We start from the raw sequence: 12,628 nt of genomic DNA, 5'->3' as shown, positions 1-12,628 counted from the left end.
CATGGGCTGTGCAGGGAGGTTGTGGAGTCACCATCACTGGAAGTTTTCAAGAAAAGGGTAGATGTGGCACTGGATGACATGGTTTAGCAGGCATGGTGACAATGGGTTGATGGTTGGAGTAGATGATCTTAGTGGTCTTTTCCAACCCTAATGATTCTATGATTCTGCAATCATGCCTTTGTTCTGTATTGCCCATAAAATTGGCAAAATCAACAGAATTCTGTTCATGAGTGTGTTTATATTGAGCATACAGTTTCACAGATCAATCCTCAGGGTGTATTAACTTGAAAGCAAATGAGAGATCTTGACACTAGAGATCTGGATCTGGACCATAGGTCTTGCTCTGAAAACAGAGCAAAGAGACTGGGGTGATCTCACACCCAGGGTTCTCCTGGCTCAAGAAGGTTTGTGGTAATAAAACTACTTAAGAAACAACTGCAGAGAATATCCACAACACTAGAGGCATCTTCTCTCTGAGTCAGAGTCATTTTAGAGCTACTGTTCTGCAGTTAGAGCTTTATTTCATATAATATGCAAAAAAGTCCACTGTCAAATTCTACTCCATAAATATTCCTGGGAACTTTTCTTCACAAGTCTGACTGTTGTATTCCTTGTCTTCTGAATGTGACATTACAGTTGACTCTTGATGCCCTTGAAGCCATATGCAGTTTTAGATTGGGTAACAACAGGCTTGCACTTGCAGTTACAAAACTAGAAATATTTCAGTAGCAGACAAAGCAATCCCTCTATTAATGAAATCTGTAATTTGCTTTCAGTTACGGGAAGTATATAGTAGTTGTTAAAAAACAAAGATAAACATAACACACCTGTTTTCTCCAGCAATTATTTTAATATTCATAGAATTTCACCAATCCCAATGGGTATATGCACACTGTACTCAGCACATCCTCCAAGGTGCTGCACTGCAAACTTTCCACACAATGTTGCCTACAAAATTAGACTGTAGTAGTTTAATGATATTGTCAGCACTTTAGACAATGTTTGCTGCCATGAGATCTCTGATATTATCAAGATTTCATCCAATAATAAGACTGGGGGGACAACAGTTTTGCTGAGTTTTGATGGTGCCACCAAAATTCATCAGATAACATGGTGGTTTTCAGAAATGCTTGTGATTAAGGTTACATGGTCTCTGTGTTTGAAAAGTCTTTAGGACATCAACAAAAGCTTTGGATATGATTTTCTGTATCTGGAACTCTGTATGTACCAATGATTCTTCAGCTGGACAGGAGCATTTAGAGCCTATCCTCCTTTATTATCCCTTTGATCCAGTCCAAATAGTTGAGGATCTTGGTGTAGAAGCCATAGCCTTGGGCACAACCGATACCCCAAGAAACAATACCTGTAGCCACCCACCGACCACTTTCCACGTCTAATACTGTAAAGACACTCCCACTATCCCCCTGGCATGTATCTCGTTTCTCCCTGCGAAAGCCAGCACAGAACATGTTCTCAGAGAAAACCATAGGTTTCTCTCTATTCTTACTATCCAGCCAATTCTGGCATTTCTCCCGAGAAATTGCTGGTAGGTGCACATACTTCAAGTGATTTGAAAGAAAGTTTTTTTCCACACCAAAACCACTCACGTAGCCCATGTACCCATCCATGTAGAAAGTGGTGTTGCTAGTATCTGGGAGACAGATGGGCAGTACTGTAGGGCCTAGGATTACTGGGTATTTCAGCTCCAGCAGTGCTATGTCTCCGTTGTAGTTCTGCTCATCGTTGGGATTGTAATCAGGATGGATAAAGATCCTACGTACGGGATGGTTACCCATCTTGTAGAGCTCTTCTACATCAGTGTGGCCAAGGAAAATGTTAGCATCCTCTGTTAGCTGATCTAGGCTTACATTGTTCCTTGCTGACCCTTTGGGGAAGATGGTGTGGGCAGCGGTCAAGATCCAGCGATCACTCAGGAGCGCTCCACCTCCACGTCCATTGATTTCAGTCAGAGCCTGCCAAGGAAAGTTGCCCTTGCCTGCTCGCTCACCACCCACAATCCTCTGGACTTTAATAACAGGCTTGTCCGGCTTCCCACACACTGCGGAGAAAGGCAAGGAGATCATGACATCCTTCACTGCCCTGGCTTGTCTCTCTCTTTCCTATACCATCACTGTTCACCTAATTTTTGTCTTCCTGGATGTATTTCCCTGTCCTTCCTCACAGACACCATTACTCTCACTCTCCTCTATGCACGTTGTTCCTACTTTGTACTGGTGATAAGCATAGATTGTCTATGACTAGACAATGTCATAGTTTTTTACTGACCTGGCAAGCAGGCAGGAATCCTCTCCTGGCCGTCTCGATCCACCCAGGTTCCCTCAGGAGAGCAGGTGTATCTCTCTGTAGGATGCGATGGGATTGAGTGAGACCCAGGCACAGGGCAGGAAGAATAGGTTTCTCTCTCCAAGGAGTCCCACATGCTGCAGTCAGCCCTCCCATCCCAAAAGTACCCTTTTTTTAGGAAAAGCTGTCTGTAGAATAATCTGGAATGTGTCCCTATGGGACACATGCATCCTGAAATGCCTCAGTTCCAGGTGAAGAACAGGAAAGTTCAGGCACCACTTCTGTAGAAGAAAAGCCTGAAGAGTCAGCTGAGAGAGTAATAACTTCACATGCTTGCAGATCCCTGTTTGACTTTATTTGGCCTGAAGAAGGGTATGAAGAAGATACGGGGATTTTAGATTCAAGTCTCTGGTTGCAGTTGTTTGCAGAGTGTAGGACGGTGCTCTTTGTCCCAGAAATAGGAAAAAGATTAATCTGTTACTGCAAATGTTCAGTATCTATTTCTGAGTCTGTATTGCTCATCACAAACTTGTGGGTCACCTCTCAACGCAAATTCCACTACCTCCAAAGTTACTGCTTTTCTCAGAAAGTTAGCAGTGGTGACTAAAAATAATTTATATACATTTTATACAATTTTTACTGTATTAAATGTTTCCAAGAAACTCTATCCTGTTTTCTTTGAAAGCTGACACTTTCCCATTAGAACTTTACATGGACTTTTTATGTCTTTCTTGTCACCAAAACTCCTATGTCATCAAATCACATTTGAGGTGCAAAAAGAAGGCATGTGAATGGTTTGGAATGTTCCCTTAATTTTTCTGACTTGCAACATAGATTTTTCTGCCTGTCTGTTATTTAGCCTCTAGATGTCTCTGCTGTTGGACAGTATTCCAAAGAGACTAAACAGTATTACAGCAGAGTGGATTCTGAGTTTATTTATTGGCATCAGGAGCAATGTGGATTTCTGTGATTGGCTTGCAGAATATTGGTGCATTGTGCCTCAAATTTCGGTGAAAGAATGAAATCCACCAGAGGCAAAAAGTCATGACCGCAGATGACTATCATGAGAATCACAAATTAAACCTTCAATTAAAGTTAAGGAGAGCCTGGAGGAGGGATATGAAGGACTCTGGGAATGAAGTAAGGTTGCAACAAACCTCAGGACCTATGCTGCAGAGCCAAGGAAAGGTTGGAAAGCCTTCATAAGAACCTCAAGACTAGGGAGTAGAGATTAGGAAAATTCTAACTGGAGATTGTAGTGGGCTTTTTATTTCAGTATTTTAATATCTGTGTGTGATCAGAACTCACCACCTCCTCCTCTGGTGACAATGTGATAATATGGTTCATTGCACTGGTATGTGATCACTGACTGGTAGGTATTGTTTGCAGGTTTGTTAACATAACTGAATATTCCATTGGTCAGTTCTGCAGGGCTGCCACAGTTCACAACTACAAAAAAGAAAGAGAAGAAAACAGAAATGAGTAAAAGACAGCCTTAATACCTGTAGTTTAAGGCTTGATTTGGACTGCGGCCACGTTGTGAAGGATGGTAAGGACCAATTAGTACAATGGGTAGAGAGTGGTTGCTCCAAAATGGATCCCAAACTGCTTTTAGATGTTACAACATTGTATTGACTTCTTAGTGATATTTTATGCATTTCTGTAGGGGAGGGAAAACATTTAGCTTTTTGGAAACAAAAGGTATAATGAGCGTTAACAGTGGACCAAGTGGCCTTTATAGTCCTTCCAGTCAGCATACCTATAAGTCTACGGCCAAAGACAACCTGAGTCACAGACACTGAACTCCCTGCGTACTCGAGGGAATAACTTAGAGCAAGGGACCAAATTCCAGCACTCAGCTCACTCACTTTCACAGTGGGGCATGGGTTGATGCCATGTCCCGTCAGCTTGGCAGACAGCAGTGAAGGACAGCAGCTTCCGGTTGCCCTGCACAAAAGAAATCAGAAAAAAAAACCAAAACATTGCTGGCTGTATGGAGCCCCATATTCCCTTCACACAACACACAAATTCTCTTCCCTCACACAGAAATATTATCCTAACTGCCTGTTTTTCTACTGCTCCCTCACAGCACTGTGTTCCAGTTACTGGCTCTCCCCTTGCTGCCTTCCTTCCATCTTGTGTTTGCTGCAGGCTAAAAATTATGCATAAAGAGACAAAATGTAAGCAGCCAGCAACCATAAAAATTTGAGAAGTCTGAGGTGCTGACAGTACAGAGTTCTGACAGCAGGATGGCAATGAAGGCAGGTAGTATATTCTGCTTCAAGTCTGATTTCACATCCTCTCGAAGTGAGACTTGCTTACCAGTTCTTCCTGGAATCTTTGTTTTCTCATCTACAGGGGCTTGCCTTTTTGTGAGACAAAGAACGTACAAGAAAGGAGGCTAGGAAAAAACACTGGGAAAAAATGCCTGCAGATGCATGGAAAAACAGAAATAGCAAGAGATTGCCAGGAGTGAAATGGACAAAGAAAACTTTACTGAAAGTTGAAAGACACAGACTGAAGAGAAGACAGAATATAGCTGAAGGGAGATGGGAAGGGATCTCACCTCCACCAAGTTATAGCCAGTCTGACAGCTGACAATGAAATAGTCTTGATATCGATACACAGGTTGCAGGTCTCTGATGATGGTAAACTGATCCCGTGGGACAGGCTGTGGGCATCGTATTCCTGTTAGAAAAGGGGATCAAGTGGGTGGTTATTAACAAATGGTGTAGATAGGCTCTAGTAGTCAATGGGGAAGAGATATCTTACTCTCTGAGGTGTAGTGGATCTTCCAACCACGACTGAACCCTGATTCATCAGTGAAGAAGAGTATGTCCACCTCATTGCTTTTGGTTTCTATGCTGCCAGGTGACTTCTTGCCACAGAATTCACCAATCTCTCTTCCTTGTGCTTGGATCTAGTGACAAAATCAAGTATCTCAGAGACAGAAACATACATGTCTTCTCTTCAGTAATCCTATCCCTATCTCAATCCAGACCAAGTTTGCCGAAGTGCCTAATGATGGGTGGGCTGCCTGTCTGACCCATCTTTGCTGATGGCAGCACTGTCAGATCAGAACAAATGAGTGACCAAATACAAGCTCTACTTCTCCTTTATTGTGGGAAACAGAGCTATCAACCAATTTGAATCCTGAGACTAAAGCACATAAAACCTCAAGAAAGATGATTTATTTTTTTTTTCTCCATTCACAGGAACGTGTGACCCAGAGCCTGTTGGTCTCGGGACAATTCTTATAGAGATTCTGAGGGAGGGACAAGGGAACAGCTCAGTTTTCCGTAGTGGGGCATTCTTTTTGTACAAATCCTGTATTTCTCATGCTAGTAGTATCTGCAGAATTCCTTTTCAGCCCTGGCAGCGGGGCTTGAAGGAGAGTCTGCTAATTTCCAGTACCTTGAGCTGATCATAGGGACAATGGACTTGCTGGTGGTCATCAATCTCAAAAGGTTCCAAGAACTTTAGGATGATAGACAGGCCTTTTTCCAGACGGATGCTGTAGTTACACTGGAGGTCCTCAGGATAGGCGTGGGGGTACTCTGGGCTGCTCAGGTACCCAGATGCCTCTGTGAACAACTCACTGCTGCACTCCACTGGTGTAGAGGAAGAAAGCAAAGATCACAAGATGAGGCTGTGCCAGCTGCGGTCCCATTAACTGCTTCCTAAACCACTTCTCCCACTCTTCCTGGCTGAAGGGCTCCTGTTCTGGAATCCTCCATATTCCATCTGATCTTTCAGACTTTCAGTTTACCTTTGCAGGAGTGGTAGTCACTTTGGAGCTGATAGCCAGGTCGGCAAGAGCAGAAGTAGCCACCCACATAGTTGTGACAGATTTGCTGGCACCGAAGCCCCTCATCATCCTCAGCAGCATTGCTAGGATCACATTCATCAAGATCTGAAGAGGTAAGAGTTGCTGGGTTAAGAGGAGGAAAGTGTCAAACCTATCTGCTGTACACTGAAAGTATACAGAGATGAGCATCTTTGCTCAAGGAATCTCTTGATGTGCTTGTTAAGGAGGAAAATTAGTTGGACCCGCAAAGCTTCTTTCTGCGTGATAGATTGCCTCCTACTCACCCACAGCTTTATAATAGGCCAGGAAGCCCCTGTAGGGAATGACCGTGCCATTGTCTTCATTGGAGAAATCAGAGTGAAATGAAAGATGCATCCTGTTTCCCTTAGATACAAACTCCTTTCTTCCTGGGTGATTGCCTGTGGTTGACCCAAGCTGCCCACAATATCGTCCCAAGCTCTTTTTGTCTGCTCTGATCTGTCAAGGTGAAGGGGAGATCACTGTAGCCTCACAACAGTCAGTTTATGCACCACTAATATCCAGCCACAAAATGCCAGTATCTGCTTCACCTGTTACTGTCTTTAGCTCCTTCCCAATCCTCTTTGGGGAGTGTGAGAGGTAGCCTTGTGAATGAACAGCATGCCTCTAGATTCCCATTTCCAGCCACCAATTACCCCAGGTATCTATCCACATACCTTAACATAATCATAGAAACAGGTCTCTGATGGCTCCAGGTCAAAATATCTGAAGGTCAGCTTCACCACATAGCCTTTGGGAACAATGATATCCCAACTGCTGATGTTATTGTTGGGGTATGGTTTAGGATAATTTGGGGATCTGATCTCCCCAAATAACTTTCTTGGGACTGGACTGGAACTGATCACTCCAGAAAAGAGGATGGCCCACAGGAGAAAAGGAGTGTGCCTGTGAACATGGCAAGCAAATTATGACATTGCACAAAACTCAGTCATCCAAAATCAGGGGAGAGATTCACAGGTGGCTCGCATGCAGTCTAGCAAAATGCAAACATGAGAGGCCTAGCTGCAGGTCCAGCTTTCGGCTACGATCACACAGGAACAATTAGAACCATGGAAATGAAAACGTCAGTACTGACCAACTCCAGCAAGGTGTCATGATCCAGCCAAAGAGATTTGTTCACCTGGCAAGCACTTTGAGGGAACATGGGTGAATTCCCCAAGCAGCGGCTGTTTGTTCCCAGCAACGATGGGCTAGGCTCCTCAGAAGCACTGTAAGCGTGGTTCCCCTTTGCTCTGGGCCAGTGGATCATTTCTGATCATCACTAGTTTAGGGTTTTGCCTGATTCATGTGGTCAGTATCTTTAGATCTCAATCTCAGTTTATTAACGAGCAATCTGGCAGTGCCTCCAGCGTAACCCTCAGCTCAGTTATGCCCAACTCATCCTCCTGAAAAAAACTGGCTCTCATTTGTTTCCCTTTCTTTTCCCTCTCCCTCTCTGGGAAACGGGACTGTCCATACTCCTCCAAAACACTCCCATTGCCCAGATCTCACGAAAAGATCCACCAGGTTGATCCTTCTTCCTTAGCCCTAGCAAAGTTTTAACGAAGGGACAGCAAGCACGAAGTAAGCCTTTTTGACCCGTCCACCTCCCTGAAAGAGCCTAATCGCCCTCCCGGAAAGGTGTTGCGTTCCCGTTCCCCACACTCACACCTCCATGCGTTCCGTCGCGGTGCCCGCTATTCCCTCCTCCCGTTCTGCCCGAGCTCGAGCTGCACGGTCCCCGGCTGCGCACGGGGGGTGGTGAGAGCAGTGGGTGGGGAGACAGAGCCGGGTTGCGGGCAGCCGAGACGTGACCGGGCGCCTCCAGCGGCCGCCTGCTGCCCTCTGCCGCCCAGCTGCTGCAGCTCCGCGAGGACACCGGCCTTGGGGCCAGCGAGGGTTTTGTGGGGCTCTTAAATCCCAGCCGGGCAAAAGCAGACTTTCATTTCTACGGAAGAGGGCAAAGAAGAAGAAAAATGATTACCGGAGATCTTTGGTGATTATTTTAACTGCATTCCAGCAGCTCCTACGCTTTCTCCTACTCCTTCTTGGGCAGTTTTCTGGTATAGAGAGAAGCACAGAAATTTCAGTCTTAACAAATTTTTAAATATGAGCTTTAAAAAATAAAGCCATCAAAAAACCTCACCTCTCATCATGCTGATGTGCTGAAGAACGCCTCCGACCACTTATTTATATACCTATTTATTGGGATGAGAACAGGGAGCTTCTTCAGGGAAAGGAAGAAACCTCAGCCTTTTGAGTTAAGCAGACATTAATGAAACTGAACAGGCCTATAGAATTATAAGCACTCAGAGAACAAGTGTTTTTTCAAAGGCTCTTATTTGCTGCGTGTCCTGCAATCGTCTGAAGCATTTTTAAGAGAAACAAGATGGATAAAGCCTTTGTTATTTAATGTTATTTAATGGAGAAATGAGAAAAGATAGCAACTTGCAAACACATTTCAGGCTTTCATCAACACGGTGCCCAAGCCTTGTTCTGAACTTCACAAACTTCAGAATTTTACAGCTTTCAGATTTTGGTGTAACACCATTCTAGTGTTTTCCCTTTGAATTACAGATGCAGAGAAGTTAATGAGTTTCTTGCACTGAAATCACAGAAAACAATCCACAAAATAATCCACATCGTCTACAAAAACATGTTGAATGAGGAGGAAAATGGTGTTTATAAAAGAATGAAGAAAGCTTTTCCAGGATATTTATGAAAGTGCACTGGAGACTAGCAAAACTGTTCATCAAAATGCCTTTGAGTTATCTGGAAAAGATCACGTAAATGTGCAGTTAGTGCCTCCGTAATAACAGTGTATGACCTCAAACATCTGAATTAAGATTAAGGAGGGAATATTACACTGGTGCTTCTTAGTGTATGAATTTGGGCACCCTCACTTTTACACTGTGGCACAGTGGGTTATTCTGACTTACTGTCCCACCCAAAGGGAAGCTTTTACTTAAAGACACCACATGTGGAAAGAAGCTGGGAAGCACCAGAAACTGCTGAGAGACCTGTTACCAGCAAGTCATTGGTAGTGTTTACTTACAAAGAATGGACAGGCAGATGTAATTTAGGATCGTCTGTAAGGAAGCTGATCATTTCAATGTGTCATTTGCAGGAATATTACAAGCAAGCAGCACTATTAGGAGTTCCCAAAGGCACTTTTAAGATAAATCTTCCACATGGATTTGTTTGGTTTTGTTTTGTGTTTTTTTCCCTGGTAACACCATCTGTGGTACCAGGAGAGTACTCCAGCTGCTTAAGCAAAGGTGAACACTTGAGGTGTGTCTATCTGGAGCAGCCCACTTTCGATACATGTCCCATAGACCTACTTGATTTCCCTCTGTTCTGCTCCAGTGCTCCTGCTGGTTGGTGCCCCCCTTCAGATGTTCTGTGTAATTTCTCTGCTGCTTTGAATACAGTGTGTTTCCGGAGGTCATTGGAAAGGTCGGTCAGCAGCCTAGAAGCATGCATGAAATATTCTCTGATGTGCAGACCCTCTCACACATGGAAAACAAATTGAGCTGGATACTTCATCGTCAAACCTGAAGCAAGAAAGACAGAGGAACTCCTCTGTTAGGCCTCGTGTAGCTACTCCACCTCTCTTACAGTATAATCATCCTGCCAGGGCCACAGACTCAGGTTCACCTGTAGTGGTGGTGCTGATAGATCTCAAGGAAGTGGAGCCCTTTTTGGGACAGATCATCTGCTGAGAGCCAACAAAAGGGAAAGCTGAGTATTTCACTGAAGGAGAGAAGGTCCCTAAGCATGCAACTGAGTTTAGAAATCTCCTCTCCAATACCCTATCTGTAAGTTTCAAATGAACCTTGCCATTCTCAAACCTTTAAGTAAGTCAATGCATTTGATTGTGTCAAATTGGCTAATGGTTAAGTGATTAACTACTGGTTAGCTGATTAACTACTACTTAGAATCATACAATCTAACCTTGTGATTTATCTTGCAAGTATTAATAAACCCCAAATAGCTGCTAAAACTAGAGTTGTGTAAAAATCAATTGGTGGCACTTTAACGCCGAGCTGTTTTCCCTGGGCACTTTACCTTCAAACACTCTTTTTGACTAAACAACCCTCAGATATCTCTACTTGATCATTTATTGCCTTTTGGGGACACTCTGCCACTAGTCTAAGGGCTTGGGCTTCACACAGCTTCTAACAGGCACTATTAAATGGCTTATCATTTTTTCAGACAAATCATGCCACTCCTACAGCTCTGGTTTATGTGGAGAAGGTGACCTACATAAAAAGAGGTTCACGACTCTAGGAACGGTTCTTGCCTGCAGTATGTAATGGTGAGCAGCAACTGACAAATTGTTAGTAATAGTAGATAGTACCTGAAATACTGTAATAGTCTGGAATACTATCCCTTATAATTACTATGGCTGTGGATCACACCAAGCAGGTCTGACTCCTATTGGTGTTTTGGCACAACTGGATGCTTCCCTAGTTCAAGATATTGCCATCTGTATAGTATGGATGTCAAGCAATCAGAAGCAAACCGTATCACCTCAGGGAATTCTTTGGCTATTATGTGGATGGCTGGCATGCCAGTGTAGAGTCTGTCACGGTTAACCACTTGAAGGCAATAGCTGTCTACTGCCAAACCAGAACATAGGTCAGAAAAGCAAAGTTAAGAAAGTGCACCAGCTTTTGGTGTGGAGCCTGAAATAAGGCGATCACACAGTCTGGAGGATACCAGTCTGGACATGGTGAAGCAAGCTCAGTGTTGGGGATCAGAATCAACTCTCAGAAAGGCTCCTTGTTCAGACTGTGGGATGAGGGCAACAATTCAATCAGCTCCTCAGCTGCTGTCAGTTGAAGCCCTGGATCTTACAACCTCACAATACAACAGAGGTAATGTAGGGGCTACTGATGATAAATGGAATAACGGTTCATAGAAGTCTACATGGAACAGACAACTGATATATCTTGGACGATTTGGTTATGATTGTCCAACGTGTTTGGTTACATCCCAGTCAGTAGCACCCTTGCACTGTGGATACTGACAGGATGTTGCAGCCTGTAATGTCCTGAGACAATCTTGAAGAGCCAGATGTCAACACTTACAGATACAGCTGCAGCTACCTCACGCCTTGCATACTGCATACTTGCATGTATTTAAGTAGTCCTTTTTTATCACAGTCATGTTTTCGTTTCTCTGAGAAGAAGCTCTTTGGAAAATACTTTTTAGATGAGCTGCTGGAGGGAAAAAAAAAATGCGCTTTAATCAGCTTGAAATGAGCCTGTTTTCAAAATCTTGGCTCTTTGACTGTCAGTAGCTACACAGAATCACAGAATCACAGAATTGTAGGGGTTGGAAGGGACCTCCAGGGATCATCGTGTCCAACCCCCCTGCCAAAGCAGGTTCCCTACAGCAGGTCGCACAGGTAGGCATCCAGGCAGGTCTTGAACATCTCCAGAGTCCACCAACATCTCCAACTCTCCAACAGAGAGTCCCCAACATCTCCAGACTCCACCACCTCCCTGGGCAGCCTGTTCCAGTGCTCTGTCACCCTCACTGTAAAGAAGTTCTTGCGCATGTTTGTGCGGAACTTCCTATGCTGCAGTTTCCGGCCGTTTCCCCTTGTCCTGTCTCCACTCACCTTTGCAATACACATTCCTGAGTACAGTGCTCTTCAATCTTTAGTTCAGGGGCAGACACAAGTTTTCTTCAGAAATAAACCACAAGGGCCTTTTGCACATCCCATCCGGTATCCTCACTAAAGGACACCTGTCTTTGTCCATCCTTTCAGGGGACCTCATGTCCCTAGGTTCTATCCCTTGGTCTTTGACTGTAAAGGGGAGATGTCAACCAGGGGAGCTATGACAGTGAAGGGAGGATAGTAAAGTCAGGTGGTGTGCAGGGGCTACAGACAGTGGTTTCTTACCCCTGGAGGAAAGACAGAGCTGCCTTCTCTCTCTGGGCTTTCCCAGGAGTGCAGTGAACATGAACTACAAGGGGCTTCCTACCTTGCCCCAACCCTTGGATTTCACACAGAAATCTTTGACATCGAAGAATCATTTCTGTGCTACAGCTTGAAGCTTTCAGGATCCTGAAAAAAATATGATGGGAGCTTGCACTGGTGTTTTCAGAAGAGGCAGCCTCAGTTGTCCTTGCTGACTCAGGGCTCCAAATTCTGCTTTCCAGAAGTAGCCGAGGGACTGTGCTGCCAGTGCGGGGAAGCAGGAGAAGAGAACCGCATGGACCAGCGAGGGGCCTGTCCAGGCTCAGCAGCGGCAAGCGCCTGTGGTCGCCTATGCGCAACTCGGGCAACTCGCCACAGTGTGGGGTGGCTGGATGGCCTCCGCCTCGCCTCACTCCCTCCCACCCAGCTCTTATTCTGAAAGGAGCCGCCTTGCACTCGGCGGCCCTTCTTCCTCCCTGCCTCTGCCCACCCTGTTCTGCCGGGACGCGCTCCAGCCGTCCCCTCTCCCCGCCTCTCCCTTGTTGGGGCCCGGCCCGCCGTGACCT

The 12,628-nt window shown here is 44.9% G+C and overlaps 1 protein-coding gene across 1 annotated transcript; it reads right to left on the bottom strand.

Moving 5' to 3' along the window:
* Positions 1 to 1,256: 1,256 nt before the first annotated feature.
* On the bottom strand, positions 1,257 to 11,919 carry C1R (complement C1r; the record flags this gene model as incomplete). The annotated part of the gene is made up of 12 exons (XM_079550186.1): positions 1,257 to 2,059; positions 2,287 to 2,361; positions 3,613 to 3,753; positions 4,173 to 4,251; positions 4,871 to 4,992; positions 5,077 to 5,224; positions 5,719 to 5,915; positions 6,074 to 6,217; positions 6,397 to 6,589; positions 6,808 to 7,036; positions 7,800 to 8,078; positions 11,888 to 11,919. The coding sequence occupies 12 exons, from the start codon at positions 11,917 to 11,919 to the stop codon at positions 1,257 to 1,259; spliced, it is 2,442 nt and encodes an 813-aa protein (XP_079406312.1).
* Positions 11,920 to 12,628: the final 709 nt, after the last annotated feature.

This window comes from Tetrao urogallus (assembly GCF_951394365.1).
Source record: "Tetrao urogallus genome assembly, chromosome: 1".
NCBI lineage: Eukaryota > Metazoa > Chordata > Aves > Galliformes > Phasianidae > Tetrao > Tetrao urogallus.
This window is presented reverse-complemented; position numbering and strand designations above follow the sequence as displayed.